The following is a 26,823-nucleotide window of genomic DNA, read 5'->3' as shown; positions in this document are numbered from 1 at the left end:
ACTCAGCTTCTTCATGTGCTTGTCATATTAAAAGAGAAGTGCAAGTGCAAATGCCTGACATATAGTAAGGACTCAATAAATGTTGATTAATAGTCATTAAGCCAAATCCGGAAGCTCTACTTTTATTAGAGGCTGGCTCATTTGAACTTCGGTGAGGGTTCATTTGCACTTATTTTCTATTCCTCAAAATTCTTAGTATAAAGCTACGATGTATTTCATAAACACTTCCTTATTAACTGGTATATAGAACCCAACTGTTACTATATTAGATGATGGGCAAACTGGTAGACAGACTGTATCTAAGTCCATAACCCAAAATACCTTAACTCGGTTACTTAAAAAGTGTTAGTTCCTCAGTCGTGTCTGACTTTTTACGACCCCATGGACTAAAGCCTGCCAGGTTCCTTTGTCCATGGAATTCTCCAGGCACGAGTCCTAGAGTGGGTAGCCATTCCCTTCTCCAGGGGGTCTTCCAGACCCAGGGATCAAACCCAGGTCTAATGCATTACAGGCAGATTCTTTACCACCTGGGACAACAGAGAAGCTCCAATTACTTAAAAACAGCACTTTAAAATTTAAAGAAAATTGAAGGCTGGTGATTAAACTATACTGAGATTAAAATTCCAATGCTAATATAAATTACCAGTGAAATTTTGAAATATTTTAAGGACTTTTTTTATTTTTAAATCATGGCTCTTCATTCAATATTTGTTTTATTATAAACATTTTAAAGCTTGATCAAAATTTTTTTAGTTCTATCTGCCTTCACATGGATTCCCATTATAATTAGGATAAAACACAAACCAATTTACCAGCCCTCTAAGACTCTACATGATGTGGTCCTACTCTCCCTCTCCGACCCTCTTCACTGTATTTCAGCCATATATAGTCTAACTAGAAATCTCTCCCCTCAGGAACTTCACAGCATTCAACATTTCAACTTACCTCTGCAAAAAGACCTCTCCTAATCCCCATGTGTAGCTATTTCACGTCTACTCACTTCGTCAGTACCTCTTCACTACAGTCCAAAGCAGAGACAAACAGTAACAAGTATGGCTACAAATGGCATAATGCCAAGTAACCTTTCTAATCTGGTCACAAGTGACCAAAACAGGAATGGGCGTCTAGAGCCAACAAGAGTCCATCCATAGGCTGGCCAACAGCTGATAAAACAGCCTCCGGAGACAAAGAATTCTACACAAAGCAGAGATGGAGACTAGATCACTGAACAGTCAGCACCGTGCCTTCTACCTCTTACAGTTTATTTATTTAGAATTGGAGTACAGTTGATTTACAGTATTGTGTTAGTTTCAGGTATACAGCAAAGTGATTCAGTTGTTTTTTTTTTTTTTTTTCAGATTATTTTCCATTATAGACTACTACGATACTGAATATTGTTCCCTGTGTTTTACAGTAAATTCCTGCTGCTTCTGTTTTACATACAGTCATCTGTATCTGTCAGTCCCATACTCCTAATTTATCACTTTCCCTCCCTTCTCCTTTGCTAACAGTAAGCTTGTTTTCTATGTCTGTGAGTCCGCTTGCTTTATATATAAATTTATCTGTATTACTTTTTAGATTGCACATATAAGTGATGTCATATAAATTTGTCTTTTTCTGTATGACTTACTTCACTTAAGAATAACATTTTCTAGGTTCAACAGTGTTGCTTCAAATAGTAATGTTTCATTTTCATTCTTTTTCATGGCCGAGTAATATTCCATTTTGCACACAGCCATTTGGGTTGTTTCCATATCTTAAATCACCATAACTAGCGCTACTATAAACACCAGGGTGCATGTATCTTTCTGAATTATAGTTAACACCATAAAACTCTTAGAAGACATCATAGGCAAAACATTCTTGGATATAAATCACAGCAACACTTTATTAGATCATTCTCTCAAGGCAAAAGAAATAAAAGCAAAAATAAACAAATAAAACTTCATCAAACTTAAAAGCTTTTGCACAGCAAAGGAAACATCAACAAAACATTAACACAACCTATGAAATGAGAAAAAGTATTTGGAAATGAAGGGCCCAACAAGGGCTTAATTTCCAAAATATTCAAACAGCTCATATAACTCAATATCAAAAAGAAAAAAAAAATCATGAAATGGGCAGATGACCTAAACAGACATTTCTCTAATGAAGATACACAGATTACCTAGAGGCACATGAAAAGATGCTCAACACTGCTAATTCTCAGAGAAATGCAAATCAAAACCACAATGAGGTATCACCTCACATCTGTCAAAATGGCCATCAGTTATAAATAAGTTCTGGGGATCTAACATACAACTATAGTTAACAATACTATATTGTATACTTGAAAACTGCTGAAAGAGTAGATCTTAAATGTTCTTACCAAAAAAAGATGTGGTAATTATTTGAGATGACGGAGTGTTACCCTTCTGTGGAAATTATTTCACAACATATAAGAGCATCAAACCATCATGTTGTACATCTTAAACTTACACAATGTTATATGTCAATTATGATTCAATAAAGATGAAGGGAAAAAAGGAGCTATGTTATGTACTTTTCTATTTCCAAACCCTAAAAAAAAGCTATAATGCTGAAAGTCATAATGTGTCTGTCATGGTCCGAGCGCAGGTTGGAAAAGAGTTTCCAGACACGAGGCAGAATGAAAGAAAAATAAAGTTTATTAGAGTGGGCAGGGGAGAGTCACTGCCAGCACAGCAAGTCAGCTTCCTGAGAGTCAGGGAGAGCCGACAGTGAAAGACAGTGACTCATTTTTATACCCTGGGGGTAAGGAACGGGGTAGGGGTCTTACGGGTCATTTGCTGACTGTATGAGGCATGTATACTGGGGAGGAGGAAGAGTAGGGCAAATACCTTCTCCCTATGGGGTAGGAGGGGAGATAGGTTATACTGTTCCATTACTAGTTACAACATGGGGGAGGGAAGGATGATAAGGGTCTGGTTTTTCATTCCTGCATTCCAAGACCCTCCTTGGTTTTATATGCTCTTTCGTCCTTGGGTCACCACATTATCTAAAATGACTTATTGGATGGTTATAAAGAGCAAAAGCTTTATTTTATTTACATACTTATTTTAAATCAGCGACTTCCCTGATGGCTCAGATGGTAAAGCATCTGCCTACAATGCGGGAGACCTGGGTTCAAACTCTGGGTAGTGAAATCTCCTGGAGAAGGAAACGGTGCCCAACTCCAGTACTCTTGCCTGGAAAATCCCATGGACAGAGGAGCCTGGTAGGCTACAGTCCACGGGGTTACAAAGAGTCAGACACAACTAAGTGACTTCATTTTCACTTTATTTTAAATCAGAAAACACTGTTGTTCCCTCTTATATTAGTTTTAACAACTGTTTAAATCACATTTATTTATGAAGAGAAATGTCTAATCCACAGGTAATTTTATAAACCAGAAACCGTAATCTGTGATATTTAATTTAAAAACTAGTAGAACAAAGTTATTCACATAAAGTCCTTAATTTATTAATATAACCATTACTTTTATTTATTAAGTTAAAGTCATTTCTTGTATGATCAGATACTTTTCTTCCACATATTCTTTTCATTCATTCATTCACCTATTTGTTTGATGAACCTTATAAAATGTCTACTCTATGCCAATACTATTCCTGGTAATAGTACTGTAAAGACAACAATAAACAAGACAGGTAGGTCTATGTTCTCATGGAGCATATATTCTAGAGAAGGGAAGCAAATAGTAAACAAGTAAACAAATACAGTGTTTTTGTTTTTTGTATTTTGTAAACAAATACAAATACTTCAAACTGTGGTGAATGCTATGAAAGAAACAGACTATTTCATTGCCACTTTATGTGCAGTAAAGGAAGGATAAGTAAAAATGACAGGAAAGGCACTCCAAGCATGTGACAATTGAATTGCAACCTGAAGAAGAAGAAAAGCAGCAAGAAGAGCTGGAGGAAGAGACTTCCAGGAAGAACAAACAACAAGCACAATGGCCCTGAGGTTAGGAACCAGGAGGAAAAAGGATCGGTTTCATGAATCCTAAAATATGGTGAACAAAGGATAAAATGACAAAAGATAAGGAGGACAGCCAGGCATAAGTCACATCATGCAGAAGCTTAGAAACAAGAGGAAATCACCAAAGCAGCAATCATTAAGCAGTACAGCCATATCATCTGACTTAAATATTTTTAAGTTCTAAATACTTAACTAAGCACACTATAAAATATAATGAAAGACATAATTTAAGGCTAACTCTGTCATCATATATTTAACATTTAGCAAGTTGGTGTCAGACAAATACATTAATAATCTAGTCAGATTAGTCATTCACTCACTCATAAAGCATTTAGTGAGTTCCTGCTCTGTGCCAGACACTTCTCTGGGTGCTAGAAATACAAACATGATAGTGGTGATGTCATCTTCCACTCTGAGCAGTAAATACAAAACTAATAATGGTGATGTCATCCTCTACTTTGAGCAACCCAGTTTCCTTGTATTAGAACCAACTCTGGTGTGTGGTAAAAATGCAGACATCAAGGAAGAAAAAAAAAGCAAACATCTGGGTCCCATATATCAGCAAATCTAACTCAAAAGTTTTATGGTAATCCCTCACCACACTTTGAAAAACAGAAGTGAGGAAGTTTATCAAAATCACATGTAATCTATAAATTACATCTCCCCATTTTCCTTGAGCCATTATAATTAGTAGAAGGAGTATGTAAGATGGCATTGGGTGTGCTGGGGTGTGTGAGTGCGCAACTAGTAGACGGTGTAATAGTAATAGGGTGTGGTGTGTGTGTGTGTGTGTGTGTGTGTGTGTGTGTGTGTGTGTGTGTGTGTGTGTGTGTGTGTGTGTGTGTGTTGGGTGTGCTGGGGTGTGTGAGTGCGCAACTAGTAGACGGTGTAATAGTAATAGGGTGTGGTGTGTGTGTGTGTGTGTGTGTGTGTGTGTGTGTGTGTGTGTGTGTGTGTGTGTGTGTGTGTGTGTTGGGAGGTTTAATCATAATTGCCAAGGAAGAAGTAACAATTTCTGCAAACCAGCAATTCTCAAAGTCCAAGACCCTTTCAAAAGGTCCATCAAGTCAAAACCATTTTCAAAATACTAAAAACATTATTTGCTTGTTTCACTGTATTGGCACTCATTGGGATTCACTTACTGGCAATGACTGATGGTTCAAAAGTAATGGTAGACACCTTAGCATTAGCACCAGACAGAGGATGAGATGGCTGGATGGCATCACTGACTCAATGGGCATGAGTTTGAGTAAACTCTGGGAGCTGGTGATGAACAGGGAGGCCTGGCATGCCACGATTCATGGGGTCCCAAAGAGTCGGACACGACTGAACTGACTACCAGTAGTCATTACATTCTTCACCACCCCACACTAACCACTATTCGAAAAAAGTTTCATTCAAAAATACCTTTGATCGAACTGTAGCTATAAACATACACGTTTTATAAAATCTCTAGCCTTGACTACACACTTCTTTAATACTCTGTGTTGAATGGTTGTCCCAGGGCACTTACACAACTGCACTGCAAGCCATGATTTTATAGAAAATTATTTTTCTTGAAAGAACGATTCATAGACAAATGGTTACTTAATCTTGGGTATTTAGCAGATATTTCCTTGAAATAACATCAAGGAAAACAACTGTCAGTATCTATTGCTAACTATAAAATTCGAGCTTTGAGAAAAGCAGAATTTTGCAAACTTGTTTCTGCCACTGTAGATTTAAAAGCTTCCTACTTTATCACTTTTCTGATGAGTATGTGAAATTAATAAATGTGATTCTTTAACAATGAATAATGAAACGTGTAAACACTTGTAAGAACTGCATAACCCAAGGAACAAATATTTTCCAAATGATTAATGCAAGGAGTTAAAAAATCCTGCGTGGATGGAAACATTCAAAGTGGAGGACAGACCAACTGATCTTGAAAACGTCATTTCACTGCCATGATTTCAAATTCCACACTGCAATAAAATCTTTCTGAAACTAGAGTTCACCATCAAGGAGCACACCATTTTGATTTTGCTGACAGTTTCACAGGTATGTTAAAAATGTGTAACTGATTGTATGTGAACTATGTGTCTGTAAAAGTTTAAAAAGTAATAAACTACCACTTGAGTTTTTGTATAGCATCAAAGAATAGCCACAATTATCTGAACAGTCTATTAAAATACTCTGTTCTTTTCTAACTATATGTCTGTATGAGGCCAGAATTTCCTCATATGCTTCAAGTAAAATAACATTAGTGAATGCAATAACAGATATGAGAATCCAGCTGTTTTCTATTAAGCTAGACATTAAATATATTTGCAAAAATGTTAATAAATGTCAATTTCCTTATACCTGAAACTAACACAACACTGCAAATCAACTACGCTCCAATAAAATTTTCTTAAAAATGCTACTTATGTTAACATGGAATGGGCTTATTGTTGTTATTTTAAATGAATTAAATATAAATATTTCTAGAAGTTCCTCAGTTTCAATTTCTAATTTGATAGGTATTAATAGGCATAATCCACAAAAAAAACAAGTTCTGTGAGGTTATCAATAATTTTGAAAAAATATCTGTTGTAATATGAAAGTACTGAAAGTGTTAGCCATTCAGTCATGTCCAACTCTTTGCGACCTCATGGACTGTAGCTCACCAGGCTGCTCAGTCCATGGCATTTTCTTTTAAATATTTTTATTTATTTGGCTGCACTGGGTCTTAGTTGTGGCATGTGGGATCTATTTCCCTGACCAGGGGTCAAACCTGGAGCCCCTGCATTGGGAGCACAGAATCTTAGCCACTGAACCACCAGGGAAGTCCCTGTCCGGGGGATTTTTCAGGCAAGGATACTGGAGGGGGTTGCCATTTCCTTCTCCAGGGCATCTTCCCAACCTCGGATAGAACCCGAATCTCCAGCACTGCAGGCAGATTCTTTACTGTCTGGGCCACTAAAAAGATCTTCAACTATTAAATGTGTAAGTACAAAAAGGTAAAGACAAAATATGAGAGATTGGCATTTTACACTTTAGCTTCCAGTTGCTGAAAAGGGGGAGAAAATGATTGCATGTCCATATGTGCCTGTATATGCATGAACACTGGGAACTCAAGAATCCGATAAAGGGAAGCTGAATATGCGGTACACAAAAAGGCACCAGAATGAGAATTATCTTTAATCTTTAAAACACACAAAATGTATTTTAAAACGTTTAATTTATAGTCTAATTTAAAGAACATAATCCTAAAGCCAGTATTAAGCCATAATTCAAATGCCTTTTCAATTTCTAGGTTGCTCAGAAAACAAAAAAATTTAACCTCTTTTCCCACCTCTCTGAAGCAAAACAGTATCACTAGCAACTATTAATAAATAATTATGCCAGAAGAATAAGTATCTGATTTCTCGAATGAAAAGGGAATTTTTTAAACCTATAAATCCATCACCTAAAACAAACAGTAAAGAATAAAGTAATTGTTAAGAAAATACTGGGAGTTCCCTGGTGATCTAGTGGTTAGGGTTCAGGACTTTTCACTGCCTTCGTTCCACTTCAAACCCTGGCCAGGGAACTGAGATTCCACAAGTCACACAGTGTGGAAAAGGAAGGAAGAAAGAAAGAGAAATATTCAGGTGAAACCATGAAATCAGCAGTTATTTTAATTCTTTATACTTCAAAGATGTCACTGATAGAATTAAAAGCAAAATTAGATATTGTACAAGAAAAAAAAATCAGTTAACTTGGAAGATAAAGCAAAAGAAATTATCCAAAAGTAAGCAGAGAGAAAAAAAAGAATTCTCAGTGAACTGTGGTTCAATATTAAGCTATCTAACATACTTTTGTTTGGAGTCTAGAAAACAAAGGAAGTGAAAAAGAAAAACATCTGAGATGATAATGATGACTGTTTTTCCAAATTTGCTGCAAACTACAGCCCACACATCTTGAGAAACCTGACAAATCCGAAACAGGACTAAATTCAAAGAAAATTATTCAAAGGCACATGATAACAGACTAGCAGGAAAATGGTAATAACTTTTAAAATCTTAAAGTAACCAGATGAAAAAAAGACACCCTATATTCAGAGAAACAAATATTTAAAAATCACAGAATTCTCAGAATCTGTGCAAGCCAAAATACAACAGAACATTTATAAAATGCTAAAAGAAGTAATGTCAACATAATTCAATACCTACCAAACTAATTTTCAAAAACAGAGTAAAAAAAAGCTACAGAAATCAGGGACTTCCCTGGTGGTTCAGCAGCTAAGATTCTGTGCTCCCAATGCAGGGGGCCCAGGTTCAAACCCTGGTCAGAGAATTAGATTCCACATGCCAGAACTAAGACCCCCCACAGCCCAATAAATATTACCAAAAAAAAAAAAAAAAAAAGCTACAGAAATCAAAACAGTATGGTTGTGCATATTCCCTGGTGGTCCAATGGTTAGAAACTCACACTTTCACTGCCAAGGGTGCAGGTTCGATCCCTGGTTGGAAAACTAACATCCTGCAAGTCGTGAGACAGTCAAAAAAAAGAAAAAAACACAAATAAATAAAATGAAGATTAAGGTAGTGACATAGGACAGACAGAAAGACCAATGGAACAGAACTAAGAATCCAGAAATAAACCCAAAAATCTATGAATTATTGATTTGAATTTTCAATAGGTAAAGAATAATCTCTTCAACAAACAGTCTTGAGACAGCTAGACTATCCACAAGCAAAAGAATGAAATTGATCTTAACCCACTCCATTTACAAAACTTATATCAAAATGGATCAACAACCTAAATGTTAAAACTAAAACTCTCAAAATACAGAGGCAAATCTTCATAACCTTGGATTTGCCAATGGTTTTCTAGATATAATATCAAAGCATCAGTAACAAACAAACAACAAAAAAAAGACAATACTAAATTTTGCAAAATTAAAAACTATACGTGAAAGAATATTACCAAGAAACTAAAAAGACAATCTGTAGGAGGGGAGAAAATCCTAGCAAATCGTAAATCTGATAAAGGATTTCTTTCCAGAATATTACAGATATTACAAACTCTTACAGATCAACAACAACAAAAAAGCAAACAACCCAATTCAAAAATGGGCAAAGGACCTGAAAAGATTCTTCTCCCAAGATGATTACAGATGGCCAACAAGCACATGAAAAGGTGTTTAACATAATTAGTCATTAGAAAAATACAAATCAAAACCATAATGATACAAACTCAGTCTTAAGGATGGCCATTACCAAAAAAAAAAAAAAAAGGAAAATAACAAGTGTTGTCAAGGTTGTGGAAAAAAATGGAACCCCCACCCACTGCTGGTAGAAATGTAAAATGGTGCAACTGCTATGGAAATCAGTTTGGTTTTTTCTCAAGAAGTTAAACACAGCATTACTATAAAGTGAAGTTGCTCAGTCATGTCTGACTCTTTGCGACCCTATGAACTGTAGCCTACCAGGCTCCTCTGTCCATGGGATCTTCCATGAGTACTGGAGTGGGTTGCCATTTCCTTCTCCAGGGGATCTTCCCAACCCAGGGATCAAACTACATGACCCAGCAATTCTACTTCTAGATAGATATAAAAAATAACTAACAGCAAGACTCAAGCAGATACTTGTACACCAACATTCACAGCAGTGTCATTCACAAAAGTCAACCGGTAGAAATAACCAAAATATCTGTCAACGGATAAATGAATAGGTAAACTATGGTATATCATACAATGGATAGTACTCAGCTTTAAAAACGAATTCTGATAACATGCTACAACATAAATGAACTCTGAAAACATGCCAAGTTAAATAAATCAGACATAAAAGGACAAATATTGTATGAATTCACTTAAATGCACCAAGGTTATGCACCAAGGCAAAATCATAGATAAAGAAAAAAGAGTGGTTGCCAAGGCTGAAGGAAGGAGTCAGCGGGGAGTTAACTGCTTAATCCGTACAAACTTCCAGTTGGGAAAGATGAAGACATTCCAGAATGGATGTTGGAGATGGTTGTAAATAACACAAATGTACTGATTTCAGAAAAGTATACACTTAGAAATTGGTTAAATAGTAAATTTTGTTACATATATTCTACCACAATTTTTTTAAGTGTCTTTGTATACGGGGGCCTTGCCAGATAGTTTATGCCAACAATGTGACTTATTGTGAACTCCTATTTTTGTTCTCCTGCTAACCTGGGCCACATTGTATCCGTATGACCTCTGCAGGAGACAGGAGAGCTGGAAACTGAGTAGCTAGTCACAAAAGTGCCCCATGCCTCCAGAATGACCCTCAGTAAAAACCTGGGTACCGAGGCCGGGCTGAGCTTCCCTGGGTGGCAGTATTTCACGCTTGCTGCCACGCAACAGAGAGGACAACTGGACACTCATGCCTGGTTTCTCCTGGACTCCGCTGGATGTACTTTTCCTCACTTTAACCTGTGTTCTTCCTCTGTAATAAACCCCATCTGTAAGTATGACAGCTTTGACGCTTCTAACAAGTCATCAAACCTGAAGGTGGTCCTGGTGACCCTTACACACATGGAAAGCATATAACATGTAAATATTAACCACAAGGAAGCTGGACTGGCTTCATTAAGACAAAACAAGGAACACTTCAAAGTGAGAAATATTACCAGACAGAAGAGCAACATATACTGTGCTGCTCAATTCACCAAGAAAGTATAACTCCTAACAGGTATATCAGAAAACAGAGATTCAAAAAACTTGAAACAACAAACCAACAAAACTAAAAGAAAAAAAATAGACAAACCCAGAACCACAGTTGGAATTTTAATACTCCTCTCAGGAATGGACAGACAAAAAAGGAAAATCAATAGGAATGTGAGAAGATTTAAATACAACAACCTAACTTAACCTAATTAATATTTAGAGTGCATTCTACCCCACAACTACAGAAAACATACATTATTTTCAAACAAACACAGAACACTCACCAAGACAGACCATGAAATGAGCCATAAAACAAGTCCATTGTTAGATGTCTGAGCCCAAGGGAGAAAAACAGATGCATCATTTCCTAAACTTATCTGACCATAAACCCTTTCTGCAAAGGCATCTCCAAGGACTATTGTTTCTCAGAACACTTTGGGAAAACCTAGTCCATTCATTTTCAATGTCTCCCAACTGTGACTAATAAGAGAGTCAATAAATAACATACTTTCCTTGACTACCAAGCCAGGATTAGTTAACACTTTGTTGCTAACCACTTTGTTAGTTAACAACTTTGTTGTTCAGTAGCTCAGTCGTGTCTGACTCTTTGCAACCCCATGGACTGCTGTTTGCCAGGTTTCCCTGTCCCTCACTATCTCCCAGAGTTTGCTCAAACTCATGTCCATGGAGTCAGTGATGCCATCCAACCATCTCATCCTCTGTCATCCCCTTCTCCTGCCCTCAATCTTTCCCAGCATCAGGGTTTTTTCCAATGAGTCGGCTCTTCGCATCAGGTGGCCAGAGTACTGGAGATTCAGCATCAGTCCTTCCAATGAATACTCAGGGTTGATTTCCTTTAGGACTGACTGATTTGATCTCCTTGCAGTCCAAAGGACTCTCAAGAATCTTCTCCAACACCACAGTTTGAAGGCATCAATTCTTCGGTGCTCAGCCTTTCTTACTGTCCAGCTTTCACACCCATACACGGAGTACATCATGAAGTACATGCAACGGTCCTAAGGGAGGTGTAAGCTTGACATATTTGGGGAACAGGAAGGGGGCCTGAATGGCTGGAACAGCATAAGGTAAACAACAAGCAATACAAGATAAAATGAGAAAGTTGAGCAGAGGTCAAAGCATGTAAAACCTTCTAAGTCTTGGCAAGGATTTTCAAGTATGATTTTAAATATTAATATGATAGGATTTTTAGAAAAGAATATTATCTTATTTACATTTTTAAAATGATCTCTCAGGCCATTGTGTAAAGAATAGAATGGGAACTAGGCAATCAGTTAGGAAGCTCTGGGAGCAGGGTAAGAGATGGCTAAGACCAGAGTCACTTAAACCAGATTAAATGTGCTTGTCTAAGAAAAAAACTATATAAATTGTGTTGAGATGCCTTAAAGCATTTTCCCTATTTGGCTCCTAGGACACCTCCTCCTCACCAGAAGCTTCATCTATCTTCCTTACATGATAACCCTCACCTTCTCAACCTCTTCAAGTGGCGAGTGTTCTAAGGCTCACTCACAAACCTCTTTTTTTCTGACCACATTGATTCCTACAGTGATCTCATCCAGATACTTGGCTTCAAATATTATCTGCAAGCATGCTCACATGCTCAGTCGTGTTCAACTCTTTGCAACCCCATCGACTGTAGCCAGCCAGGCTCCTCTGTCCATGGAACCTTCCAGGCAAGAATACTAGAGTGAGTTGCCATTTCCTCCTCCACCAAATCTTCTCAACCCAGGGACTGAACCCATGTTCCCGCCATCTCCTGCATTACTAGGCAAATTCTTTACTGCTGAGCCATTTAACATGATGATAATTCCCAATCTTATATCTCCACACTAGGCGTCTCCCCTACACTCCAGGCTCACATATTCACTTAACTATAAAGTAAACATCTCAAACTTAACAGACCAAAATTAAGCTTCTAACTTTCCCCCTCCAAACCTGCTTCTCTTCCTTATCTCAGATAACAGCAACTCCATTATTGCAATCTCAGGGATAAACCTTAGAGCTATCCATGACTCTTCTCTGCCTCTCTTCTCTCACTTTGAGTATGTCAGCAAATCCTTTGAACTCTACCGTCAAAACGTATCCAATAATCAACCGCTTCTTATTCACCTTCACAGCTATTGCTCAATCCATCACCATCTGTGAAATGGAGGCTACTTCCCTCTTAAGTGTTGGTGCAGCCCTTGCCACTGTTTTCACCACGCCCCAACTCTAGTCTACTCTTAACATGGCAGTCAAGCAGTTCGAGTGAGTCTAAATTAAACCCTGTCACCAACTGCTCAAAACTCTCCAGTGGCTCTCTCACTCCAGTCCTCACCCTGGCCCTCCAGACCTAATGCCATCTGACCACAACACCTTTGTCCCTCTACTCCAGCTATCTTATTCCTCTCTTAACCTCATATCAAACCACCCCGTCACTTCATTCTAGTTGCAATGACCTTCATGCATTCCTCAAATACTCCAGGCCTGCTCTAGCCACAGTACCTGAGAACTTGCTATACCTCTGACCTGAAATTATATAGAATGCAAGGCTTGTTCTTTCACCTACTTCATCTTCACTCAAATGTAAGTCCAATGAAGTCAACCCTTTCCTTGCCATTTAAAATTTCTCCCATTCCTTAACATTCCTCATGCGTCAGCTCTGCTTTATTTGCTTTGTAATTCTCCAAAGCACTTTCCTCTATCTAATATACTTTATGTTTTACTTACCTTATTTATAACCTGTCTCCAACTAGAATATAAACTCTATAGAGAGTCTGTCTGTTTCATTTTCCACTATGCACCTAGTCCCTAGAATACCTTTCAGACAGAATTGAGTTTGTCCAATACTGACAAATATGTTAAATAAAGCCTCTACAGAAGTGTCAAGTTTTGTTAGGCCCAAATTCAAATCCTAGATTTGATTAATCCTAGGTTAATTAAATTCTACCAATTCTTTTGTCAGTTTTTATACCATATCAATAATATTCAATGTTCCTGTTTTTACTCATGCTTTTATAATATATTTACCTGACAATTATAGAGGTGCTTACTGATTCCAAATAGCTCAACTTCTTACTTACTCTAGCATTACTATAATTAGAAAGAATACTAGGCTTCAGCTAGAAGTCCTAGGTTCAAATTCTAGCTCTACCATTTAACAGCAGATGACTCAGGCAATTTAGTTTCCTTCAAGTCTTAGTTTCTCATGAATAAAATAGCGAAGTGGGGGTGGATCAAAGACCCGCCCACCCTACCTGTCCTACACCTAATCATAAGATTATTGTGAACATAAAAAATGTATGAGACAATGCTTTATAAATGATATATAAGTGCCAGTTATAATGCTTTATAAATATATAAAATATTTATAAATATAAAATATATATAAATATATAAAATATATAAGTGCCAGTTTATAATGCTTTATAAATGATATATAAGTGCCAGTTAAATGCAAATATTGTAGTGTAAGGAAAACCTGACTGCAATAGAAAAGCTCAGTGTTTGGGAAAGCATACCTCCTCACTCCTAGTTTCGGGGTCAGACTGGCTCTTCCACTTACTTTCTATACCTTAAACAACTTAAACGAGTTTCTCAAACTCTGAGTCATGGTTTCCACATCCATAAATGCAGATAATACCAAACTTGTAGCAGCCTTTTGAAGATTAGAGGTTACATACACATATATGTAAATGCAACTACAGAATACATTTAATAAATGACATCTTTACTTGGTGTCTTGATTTTCTTTAAAATGGACAAAAACCCAAAAGTAGATAACATAAACTACACTATGGAGGTAGGGAGATTTTTGACTTGGAACCTGCACGTGAAAGGACAATGGAGAAAGTGAGAGGTAGTTAAGCAATAATCTCAAGTTTACCTAAGAAATTTGTTCTCTCTCTTGCCCTTCTCCAAGATAAAATAACAGGATGAAGAACAAAGAAAGACCATCATACAGAAAAACCATATTAATAATCTAAAAAAGCTCATTTCAAAACTAAATACTATATAGTATTTTCTCTTCAAAGGAGAATGTATTTGTTTCTCACACACCAAGATATATTTTGACACTCTAGAACTCAAAAGATACAAGCAATAAAAAAAGGTTGTGGTTCTCCAAAATAGAACCCTGATATAATTCTATTAAATATATTCCTGAAATAGGACAGAAAGAATTAAAACAACTTAAAAAAGCAAACTGCTATTAAGATATATCAAACAAATATTTCAAGAACGCTTTATAAAATCATTAGACTCTGATATATTTCCTTACTTCTATGACACTAGTGATTATAAGCTATAACAACCAATTTCCAGGGGGGAAATACTCCCACATTATATATACACTTAAGATATAAAATATACCAATTTCAGAAAACATTAAAATGTAATATATCCCTCAGAGATGTTGAAAATGTTCAATTCCTTGAGCTAGGGGATAGTTACAGAGTATGTTATATTTCTGGATATTTCTGGCTATTCATCAAAGTATACCCCCATTTTGCACACTCATTTATACTTTTTATTTTTTTAATACTTTTTCTATATGTACATTTCAAAATAAATCTCTGTAACCTAACAAAACCATACAGATACAGCTATCAAGCAGATGAATTACTGATCTTACTAAGAAAGGTGAAAAGAAAGCTTTTAAAAGAAAACATAGGAAAGTTAATTTCATGACACTAGGTAGGTAGAGATTTCATAAATGGAAACAAAAGAACACTAACCAATCGTTAACCAGACTTCTTTAAAATGAAGAACTTTAGGGTCACAAAGACAGTAAGATCCCGAAAAAGCTACAGAATAGAAGATATCTGCAATACTCCTATCTAAAAACACTATATCCAAAATACATAAAGAACTACATCAATATGGAAAAAGTAAATACCCTCGTAAAAAAGGGCAAAAGACTTAACAGACACTTCACAAAAGGAGAAGTTCAAATGGCTAATAAACATGGGGTCCCTAATAAAAAAAAAAGATGCTCAATTTCAACAGTCATCAGGAAAACAAAAACTACAATCAATGTCACTACACACCCTTCCAGACATAACTAAAAATAAAAATACCAAGTGTTGGCAAAGATGTGGAACAACTGGAACTCTCTCACACACTGCTGAGGGGAGTATAAGTTTATGAGACCACTTGGCAGAACTTCAGCAAAATCTACTAAAAATGAATATATCATAGCCATAACTATGACCTAATAATTCCACTTAAGGTATATACCCGACAAAAATGCATATATGTGTTCATCAGGAAATAAGAGTACAAAAATTCTCAAAGCGGCAAAACTGTATGTAAATGTCCATCAACAGTAGAATGGAAAAATTGTGGTTTACTCATAGAATAGAATAAACAAACCACAGAAAAACATGAATTAATCTCATAAACATAATGTTGAACAAAAGAAGCTCAAACAAGATATATTATATGATTCCTTTAACACAGAGTTCAAAAACAGACAAGACTTCCCTATGGTGTTAGAATACAAGGAACACGCTGCAAGTTGAGAATTCCAGTACTGACATTTGCTGAGCTGGCTGCTACTTACAATGATATGCCTATTTTGTGAAACTTCAACTAGCTGTACACTTCTATGTATGTCATAGTTCTTTAAAAATCTTATATTAAATACAGTCCCCCCAACTAGTGAATCAAGATTTCTAATCCTTTTCTACCAAGATTCTTCACCTACACCATGCTCAAAGACTTAACTACCAATGGTCCTATATCACCCACAATGCTCCTAGAGACTCAGACATCAATATCTTTGTCCAAGTCTCCTATATGACAAGTACTTTAATGTTCACTTGTTCAGATACTTACTGAATATCTACTAAGTTGTACAAAACCAGAGCTGAGAACTTAGGGTATTAAAAAATTAGTAGAAAATGATCCCTGGCTTCTAGTTCATAATCTTACAAAAGACCACATGCACAGATAACAAGGTAAAAGTATAGAGATAAACAGAGCAACACAAAGGAACATCAGAAACAGACAGCGGGAGGAAAGGCATCAGGGTAGGCTTCTAAGAGATGCTAACATCTGAGTCCTTAAAACATTAGAAGTTATCCTGGTGAAGTGCATTCCAACAGAGGAAACAGTTTGAATAAAAACACAGTGATAAGAAACAGCACAGTGTATTTAAAGAAACAATGAACAGCTGTTAGACATTGCTTAAGAGTAGTAAAAGGGAGAGCTAGGATGGGATTGGGGGAAGTGGCAAGAGATAGAAAGATGCCAAGTCATGAAAGGACTTAGACCTTATCCAACAGGCAAGATGGGCGAGTAAGGTTTATGCAAAGAAATTACGTGGTCAGAGAGATTATCCAGGGAGCAATGCAGAACATAGACTTAAGGGGAATCAAGTTAGCAGAAAGAACGGCAGTTAGGAGAGAGTTATAACTGTCCAGACAGAAGATAAGGGAGGGCCTGAAACAATCAAATGAAAGATACAACACACCCAGAAACAAATACAGAGTATAGTCATCATGCTGTTGATCAAGAGGTCACATTGAGAACCACACACTATGTGTCAACGATTTTTTTTCTGTAGGCCAATAAATAGTAAAAACTTTAGGCTTTACAAGCCACATAGTCTCTACTGCACTTCTTGGTTTGTTTTTTTAAACTCTTTAAAAATTAAAAACCGTACTTCACCAGTGGACTTTATCAAAAAACAAACAAAAAAAGATCACAGGCTGGATTTGGACTGCAGGCACTGTGAGTTTGCTGATCCCTGCTGTACATCAGTAAAGAAGTGAGGATTAACCGTCCTATGAGATTAATTTTCCTAAAATGTTTCTTGTGTATCAGTCCCCCACTCAGAAACTTCTGCACTGGTCCTGACTGCCCATTGCGTAAGTGAAATCCCTATGAATGCATAGGCACCTACACCCTAGCTTCAACCAGGTCCCTGAACCACACCCCTGTGAGAAGCGTCCATTCTTATTAAACTGACCTACTTATACTCACCTGCCTCTGTATCTTTGTGGTGTTCCCCAAAGTACTTTCCCCTTTCCAAAGCTACCCAAACACCCTTCCTTCCAAGCATAATTCAAATCCTCTGAAGTGATTCCACCCTCCTCCTAGCTCCTAGAAGCACTGCTTCAATTTATCTGATATTTCCTTGCTGTCTTGAGTTACTACTTACTTCAAATTATCTTCCTGGAGGGCAGGGAATACTTGATACGTCTATCAGTGGATCTAGCATATAGCAAGGTGTAAATTAAAATGAAGATGTGTGTTATATATACAAAACACATATATGTATGTACACACTTTTTTTTCTGAACTAGCTATATAAATGAAGCATATTTTATTTATCTCTTTTATCAATAATTGAACACTTTAATTCTACAGACACAATCATTTGAATGCTGTAGGAACTACAGAATGACAATCCAAAAGCACATATCTCCTATTATATGCTTTTAGGGCTAGTTTAAGGGAACAACAATAACACAAGTAAAATTTTTCCAATGGTCAGCGTTACCAATCTAGGTACACTGGGTTCTAGGGATCACTAGATTAAGTCAAAATTTACTTATATTTTCAATCACTGTTAAAACATGAAATCAGTTTTTAAAACTAAATTGCTTTAAATTCACCCTTAATTATTACTTAAGTCACACACACACAAGCGACACATGGTCTGAATTTTTTTTAACAATAAACTTCTCCATGACAACTCACATTACCAAAATGACATTGATTTCATTCAGAATTTAGAGAAATAAGAATATAGTTTAAAAAAATTTTTTAAGTTGTCCATTTTAGTTCACTATTGATAGTTTTAAGAACACAATGTCTTGAGCTAGATTAAAGAATTCTTACATTAAGAAGATTATTGAACGAGTCTTTTCAAGTCTGCAGTGTGAACTATGCCTTACTTTACTATGAAAAGAATGTTCAAGAACCTATAAAAATTGCTCCAGAATCATTTGCCCACATTTCAATGCAAACTACAAAAGAAGTTTAAAACACTTTTGAAAGGTATAGAAGACAAATTAACCAAAAGATGGTCATGAAAGTGAAAACTGAGACTCTGTAGCGCTTCAGAATACACTGAAGAAAAAACGTTCAGTGACTTACAACCCTGAAAAGACTATTATTCATTGATAAATGTAATAGTAATAGTGCAGTGATTGGAGGGCAAACCCAGGAGCCAGCGACTCCCATTCCTGTTCTGCCACTGGTCTGTACAGAATCATGGGCACATCTGCATAAACTGAACAAGAAAAGCTTAGCTGACATTCTAGGTTGTGAGACCTGATGAAATATTTATGAAGTACTTTGGGACCATGAGGGAAGCCACTGTAACCATGAAAAGTCATCTGCTTAATGCAAAACTACAGCTACCTGTTAGGCCTACAAATCCTTTGTGTCTTCTTAACACAGGAAATTTTCAGTGAGTCAGTAAAGTGCATGCATTTAATGAGAGAGCTTAGCAACCTCAGAGAAATGAATTATCTTGCAAATCTTTGTCTTCTCACAAACCATGTCACTGTCCAACCCAACTATTTGCAAAGGAAAACATGATCTGCCTCACATTAAAGAGCTGGGTCTCCTTATTGATAAGCCAATACCAAATGACTGAAAATTCAGGAATCACAATGGAACTTTGTCAACTTAACAGAAATGTGACTCCACAAAGTAATCCCCCAAAACAGTCGTGCCAACCAGAGCTTTACTAAAGGGAAAGTCCCTACACTCTCTTAGATAAAGAGCTCTAAAATGTTTTTGGACAGAGTCGACAGAAGATTAAATTCACTCAAAACCTGACCCACCGCGTTCGTTATTTCCAGCACCTGCTCGGTGTTGAGGCTTGAGAGGCTGCTCAGGAAAAGCGCTGATGCCACCTCCAGCTGCCCCTTTCGTGAATGACAGTAACAATGAAAACACTGACAAAAGAGCTGGGAGGCCACCCCAAGCCCCAGCTTACCGGTACTCCTACCCTACCCCCAACGGGCTGAGCTGCGAATCCCAGAAAAGGCCTCCTCTCCCAGATCTCCCAAGCCTAGACCTTGCCTCCAGTCTGGCAAGTGAAAAAGTACTACCCTTCACTCCTCTCAAGACGGCAAAGCACCTGAAGAGGTGCGGGGAAATGCGGCCTCCCGTTCTCAACTGTCGGGGGAGGAGGGGTGGAGAGGGCGAAGGCTGCCTGGCAGGAGGCGGGCGGGCAGAGCCCGGGTGCACCCGGGAGGCTGAGAACTCCCCGGGTCGCGCGGGCGCCGTTCGGGGAGAAGAGGAGAGGAGACGGGAGGGGAGGGGAGGTGAGGGGAGAGGAGAGGAGACGGGAGGGGAGGGGAGGGGAGGGGAGGGGAGAGGAGAGGAGAGGAGAGGAGGAAGGCGAGTCCCTCCCGCGGTCGGAGGGTCGCGCGCAGGAAGCGGGGCTCGGGCGCCGGGTGAACAGTCCTCCCCAGGGTGGCTGCGGCCGGCCCCCCGCTTCCCTGGAGCCGGAGGAGGCGACGAGGAGGCTCGGTCGGGTAGCACAGTCTTTGCCCAAGCCGGGTCCCGAGGGAGGGCGCAGGCTGCCGAGGAGGCAACTCTCCCTCTCGCCCAACTCCCGGCAGAGCGTGAGGGTGGCCGGCCCCGGGTTGCCCGGCAGGATGCCGCCCGGGTGGGGGAGGCGGCGAGGCCGGCCTCCGGCCCGCTCCCTCCCCACGCGGTCCGCGGCCGGCGGCCGTCCGCGCCCTCGTCCCTCCCGCCGCCGCGCGGGGCCGGGCCGCCGACCTCGGCCGGCCGGGCGCAGGGCCAGGCGGCGGCAGCGGCGGGCGGGCCGGCCGGCCTGGGGCCCTACCTGAGGCTGTGTACCAGCTCCCGGCGTGACTGGCTTCCCGGCAGACCACTCGGTTGGACATCTTGGTGCCTGTGCCGCCTATGGTGCACGAGGATGAATGAGGAGGCGGCGGCGGCGGCGGCAGGAGCGGCTCCGCGAGGGGACGAGACACCGCGGGCCCAGCCCAGGAGGAGGCGGCAGCGGGGAGGGGATCGGCCCGGCCCAGGAGGAGGAGGAGGAGGAAGAGGAGGAGGCGGCGGCCCCGGAGGAGGAGGAGGAGATGGCAGCCGGGGCGGTGGCGGCGGCGGCGGCAACAATCACCACAAACTCGGGCGGCCGCCGGAAGACGGGGCCCGCGGCGGGCTCACGCCGAAGCTCGGAGAGCCGTGGCCCCGGCCCCTGGAGTCGCCGCTGCTCCCCAGCCGGGGCTGGTTCCGCCGAGCCGCCCCCACGGCCCCCTCCCTTCCCGGTCGGCCTCCCCGAGCCACCGCCGGTGACCCCACCCCCGTGACTCCACGCCCGCCCCCTCCCCCCACCCCCAGCGGGACTCCCCGCACCCACCCCCACCCCCGGCCGGGCCCTCCTGCCCGGCTGCCGGCCCGCCGGCCCCGCCCCGCCCCGCTCCTCCTCCGGCCGTGCGGCGAGGTTAACGGCGGACACCGGACAGGCCAGACGGCATCTGGGGTCGGGCGGCCCCGCGAGGAAGCGGCGGCGGCTGCGGCTCTGCGCACACAAAAGCCCAGGGCCGGGGCCTGAACCGGGGAAGGCAGCCTCGAGCAGAGCCAAAGCTTCCTTACTCGCCACTCTAACGGGTCCTGCCCACTGAGCATGCCCAGCAGCCGCTGCCAGGCCCGCCGAGGAATCTCACCGTGCGCGCTCCGCTCTCCGGGGTTTAGCGGCAGCAGAGGCGGGGAGAGGGAGGGGGAGGGCGCGGGGAGCAGGACGCAGCCGCAGGGCAAGCCCCCTCCCCCAACCAACTTCCTTAAACCGGGAGCACCGAGGGCTCTACGGTGCAGCTTTCCACGTGGAAAGTCCCCTGTCTTCTCCGCCACACGCAGGAACCCTTAGTGGGTGCTCACCCCCCAAGGTTTCACTCCTAGGCACGCAAGTCTGTGGCCACGTTGGGAAATTCATTTTGTAGAAGCAGGTGTGCCTGTGGCGCGGCAAATGCTGCTTTTGCGTCACCGGGCTACCCTTACCATCTAATCGTGGTATTTGTCTTGTTTCGATTTATGTTTATGTAAGTGCATATCTTAACTCTGTGACAATGGGCTACAATGTGACATAGTTAGCCTCAGTTATTCTCATCTATAAAACGGGCATAATACTCAAGGTGTGTCCCTAGGGTTATGAGTTAATAAATATAAAAAGCCTAATAGATTGGCACCCCACTCCCGTAATCTTGACTGGAGAATCCCATGGACAGAGGAGCCTGGCAGGCTACAGTCCATGGGGTTGCAAGAGCCGGACACAACTTAGCGACTAACCCCCCAAACATTATTTCTAACCCTCAATTATCTTTTAAATCCCACCGCAAGTGTCAGAAACAATTACATTAAAATTATATAATAATCACAGTAAAATAGACTATCTTGGACCTCCAAGAAAATGTTATGGAGTAGACCATTCCAAAACTAGGAAGAGAGTAAGAGCAAATCGCATGCCTTCAATGATAGACTTGGAATTAAAACTATAACACTGTTATATCTGAAATTCACACTAAACAGATCCGTGGTAGAGGCCAAAGCAAACGACTGTGCTTAATTTTCAAGTTTTCCTAGTGTCATAGTAATAGAATTTTTTTTTCCAGGTACTACACTTTCTATTCTCACCTTTTTGACTTTAAGTTCCATGGATCTTGCTTGAGATCCCAGTCCTGGTCAATTACTGGAACATCTCTGACTTTCACACCTTTTTATACACTTTTTAAGCTGCAAAAAAAGAAAAAGAATAAAAACCTCCACTCTATATAGTTCTGTATTCAATTTTTAACCCTCTCACTTCACCGCTAACCTGCTCAAATATTGGAGGGTGGGGGTACACATACCAAGTAGTCAATCTAGGGATAACAGAAAAAGGAGGGCTGAAGCCGATTCCCTGGTACTCTTTCTGGTGACAAAACTCGGTGATAACTGATGAAATTGTAAACACTTCATTGTAAATTCCAAGAAAAGGAAATAGTTGATATGATTTATATGGTGTGAGAACATTGATTGCTCTGTCACTCATCAGCTGTGTGATTATGGATATCTAGTAATTTAACCTTTTCAACCCTGTTATCTCATCTGTGAAATGCAAACAGCAGGCATATTTAACTGCCTGTGAGAATCACTAAGTAAGGCACCTGAAAACAACTTATAAACTGTTCTTTGTAAATGTTTGTGTTCTCATTATCCTCTGCTCCTAGCAACAATCCTAGGTCTCATTCCAAACTAGTAATCTAATCTAAAATTAAGCATCCTCCCTATTAAAATGCTCAGTTGGAGGCTTCTTTCCTCAAAGGATTTTTCTTACTAATCAAACTCAGGAAAGATCACAATGCCAAGTGAAGTCAAAGGTTAGAGGATCTTCTATTATTTCTAGAATGCTCAATATATCCCATCATTACTCCTCTTGTCCATCTTATTCTGGCTACTTTATTCAAGGATAAACTCTTGAAAGAGATACTGAAACTACTCACTTAGCCCCAGCCCCTAAATTAAGGAAGATCCATATAATGGAAAATACTTGATATCCTAGAAGCCTGTTTGGCAATACTGTACACTTCATATTAACAATTCCATTATATCCACCAAGTATTTGGGTTTGACGCTCCATAAACATCATCCAAAGGGCAAGGAGGAAGTCTTCATGAAGCACAGACTTCAACAAATAAGACACCTAGAGCCCAACATCAATAACTATCTTCTGAAATAGCATGTCAGAGTCACTGCATCAGTCTGTACTAACAAGTAGAAACAAACACAGTATCTGTCAATGATACTTGTTAACTTAGGATATATCCATATGTATGCACCATTTAAAAACAATAAGATGCTCTCATATACTGGTATGGAAAGAGCGCCAAAAGAAATGCAAAAAGCAAATTGCAGAACAATGTGTAAGGTTATGATATCATTTGTGTAAAACCAAATACTTCTCACACACTTGCATATACGTGGGATACCTCTGGAAGGATACAACAAACTGCTAACAGTCAGTGTACATCTTTGTGTATCTTTTGAACTTTGTGCCATATACGTATACTACCTATACCCCAAAATAAGTAATTTATTAGGCTTGATATTTGGAGCTTATATGGCAGTATTAAACTGACCATTTTTAAATCTTATACACAACTGGGCTTCCCTTGTGGCTCAGCTGGTAAAGAATCCATCTGCAATGCAAGAGACCCGGGTTTGATCCCTGGGTTGGGAAGATCCCCTGGAGAAGAGAAAAGCTACCCATTCCAGTATTCTGACCTAGAGAATTCCATGAACTGTATAGTCCATGGAGTTGCAAAGAGTCAGACAGGACTGAGCGACTTTCACTTTCACTTTGTACACAACTGCTAGATTGAGGAGCCCTTTACTTACTGAAGTTCTTTACCAGAAAAATATTCTAGAATCCCACACGGTTTTGAAAAAATGAAGCTTGAGAGAAGAGTTTAGCATAAGGATGCTCTTTTGATTTCAGTTAACACTATATCAGTTGACTTAGCCCTTTTCTTCTTTAGAAATCATTCTTCATAAGGAATATTTACTAAACCCTTACTATGTACCTGACACTAGGCTAAATCTTTACATATTAAATGATTCCCACAAGATGAAAACTTGTTCATTTCCAATTTTTTGGAGTAAATTTTGTACATAGAGCTTTCTGCAAATCTGTTAATTATTTAGGATTAACAAATTAAACAGAGAAACTGAGTCAAAAGATTTAAAGTGTCTAAAGGCTGACGAGTTTCCTTATAAAGAAAATTCTTACTCATTACTGACTGCCCCCTTTAGCTCCAGTGATCTATTTCCCTAGATCACCTACTTTAAATCCAGAGATTTTAAGCAATCGGATTCTCAGAAGTAGTCATTTACATCATCCATCTTTTTCCCCTTGTTGTTATAGTTAGACATATGTATCAGGCCTATTTGTTAATACCTTTTTGGAATCCAGTCCAGGAACATACCTGGCTACAATATTTAATGCAGTCCCTACAACCATTCTATCATGTTGCTAATGGGAGGTTATCAATCTTAAAATCTCCTATGGTGTATGTGCGCGCTCAGTTGTGTCTGAGTCTTTGTGACCCCTTGGACTGTAGCCCACCAGGCTCCTCTGTCCATGGGATTTCCCAGGCAAGAATACTGGAGTGGGTTGCCAATTCCTACTCCAGGGGATCTTCCTGACCCAGGGATTGAATCTGCGTCACCTGTGTCCCCTGCATTACAGTTGACTTCTTGACCCACTGAGCCACCTGGAAAGCCCAAAATCTCCTATACCTTTTCCTAAATGAGATTTATTTAAACAAAGGTTCAATATTCTCCCCATAGGCGCATCAGAATTAGGAAGACAGTTTAGTTTCCTTCTATTAAAACTTTTATTTTTTTGGTCCCAGCACGTGGGAATCTTAAATTCCCTGACCAGGATTAAACCTGTGCCCTCGCCAGTGAAGCGTGGAGTCCTAACCACTAGACCAACAGGGAAGTCCCTGTTTTTCCAATTTAAGGCCTCTGTATCCTCTAGGAATCTATTCCTGATTTACTTCTCACTTATCCACCTTTTTCAAGAAATTCACTCTATAGGATATAGTACTTTTACTCTATTATTATAAAATGTTTCCTAAACATTATCTTCCTAATCAAAGGGTAGGAATTGTTTCTATAGTAAAATTGTCAGCTACACATGAAATACCTCCTCAAAGTATAACAGAAGCTTGCTTAAGTGATTCCTATTTAACCAGCTTACTTGAGTAAAGCGATGTTCTCCATCTCCATAGAAAATACACTGAACCATGTCCACCACAAGCTGAATTCTTAAAACTGGTAGATTACACTTAGGAAATTCACATTGTTGCAACTCTTCTCCCAGGTGTGTGCCCGCATCACTAACAAGACTTAATCACGTTCTCCAACCTATTTATACCAGATGTACAAGGTACTGCCATTACATAATTTAATAAAATATTACATAAGCCAATGAAATAGAAATACATAATGCAAAAGGTATTAGTACAAAAATTAGGTGAAATGCTTTGGACTCAATAAAAACAATTGTCAAATGAGCGGCAGATAAGATGACCAAAGGCAGCAGAAAAAACTCATGAAGAAAGGATCATTATACACTTAATGCCTTAAGGTGTTAAGAACTTATGTCTAAGATCTTACTCTACTTTCAAAAAATCTGAAACTGCATACATTATAGGAGTGGTGTGTGGAAGAAATACAGAATTCCAATCAAAGAACCCATACCCAGAGCAATGGCTGAAATCAAAAATATTACCAATAATAGATTAAGATTTGAAAAAAAAAACTATCCAGTGTCTTTTATGATTCCTTATTATGAGTCCTTTTAATCTACCAACCAGATAAGAGAGCTTCTATTGTACACACATAAAGACAGACTGATTTTTTTCCCAAGGAAAAATTTTAAGCACACCTGAGGGCAATACAGCATTAAGGGGAGGGAGCCAATACAGCATTAAGCTCGGTTTGAATCTCTGCCCTGAACTTACTTCCCCTGTAACTTTAAGCAAGTTAATTCAATCTCACTTTTCTCATCTAAAAGTGAGTTATTAAACCTCCATCATAGCGTTTTGAGGATTAAATGACAATTCATGTATTTAGAATGGTGCTTGGCATATGGTACGTGATAAGCAGGATGTGCACTGCCAACAAAAGACACCCCTATTCTCAGCCCTTACTGAAAAAGGTATCAATTTTAAGATTGAATAATTTAAGCCCTATCTTGAAGATAACTCAATAGAACACTAAAAGTAATGCAGTGCTAGGGGGAGTACTGAATTACTTCTAAGTAGTCGGACACGACTAAGCGACTTCACTTTCACTTTTCACTTTCACTCATTGGGGAAGGAAATGGCAACCCATTCCAGTGTTCTTGCCTGGAGAATCCCAGGGATGGGGGAGCCTGGTGGGCTGCCGTCTATGGGGTCACACAGAGTCGGACACGACTGAAGTGACTTAGCAGCAGCAGCAGCAGTCGCTAACCAAAGGTGCTATGAGAATGCCTTAGAGTTTTTCTCAAATTGAGAAGCCCAGGCTCTATCCCAGTTGCATCAGGCTCTCCAGGGTCCAGGAATGCATAGAGATATACAACAGATATAATTTCTATTTACGCTTTTAATATATTTATGTATATATTTATATATGAAAAGTTCCACAAGTGGCTCTGATGTGAATCG

At 39.7% G+C, this 26,823-nt stretch overlaps 1 protein-coding gene across 2 annotated transcripts in view; it reads right to left on the bottom strand.

Annotated features, from left to right (window-relative positions):
• The window catches only part of MEMO1 (mediator of cell motility 1), a 131,058-nt gene extending 110,359 nt beyond the window's left edge, over positions 1-20,699 (bottom strand). Inside the window, exon 1 of one of the 2 annotated variants that reach the window (XM_065929479.1) lies at positions 20,451-20,699. In XM_065929479.1, coding sequence (XP_065785551.1) covers positions 20,451-20,511 — 61 coding nt within the window. In that variant the 5' untranslated portion in view covers positions 20,512-20,699. The remainder of the gene's footprint in view (positions 1-20,450) is intronic. The other variant, XM_065929478.1, reaches the window with a different exon arrangement.
• Positions 20,700-26,823: the final 6,124 nt, after the last annotated feature.

The sequence above is a fragment of the Muntiacus reevesi genome, chromosome 3 (genome assembly GCF_963930625.1).
Source record: "Muntiacus reevesi chromosome 3, mMunRee1.1, whole genome shotgun sequence".
In the NCBI taxonomy this organism is placed as follows: domain Eukaryota; kingdom Metazoa; phylum Chordata; class Mammalia; order Artiodactyla; family Cervidae; genus Muntiacus; species Muntiacus reevesi.
The sequence above is the reverse complement of the archived record's forward strand: the minus strand, read 5'-3'. Positions and strand labels throughout refer to the sequence as shown.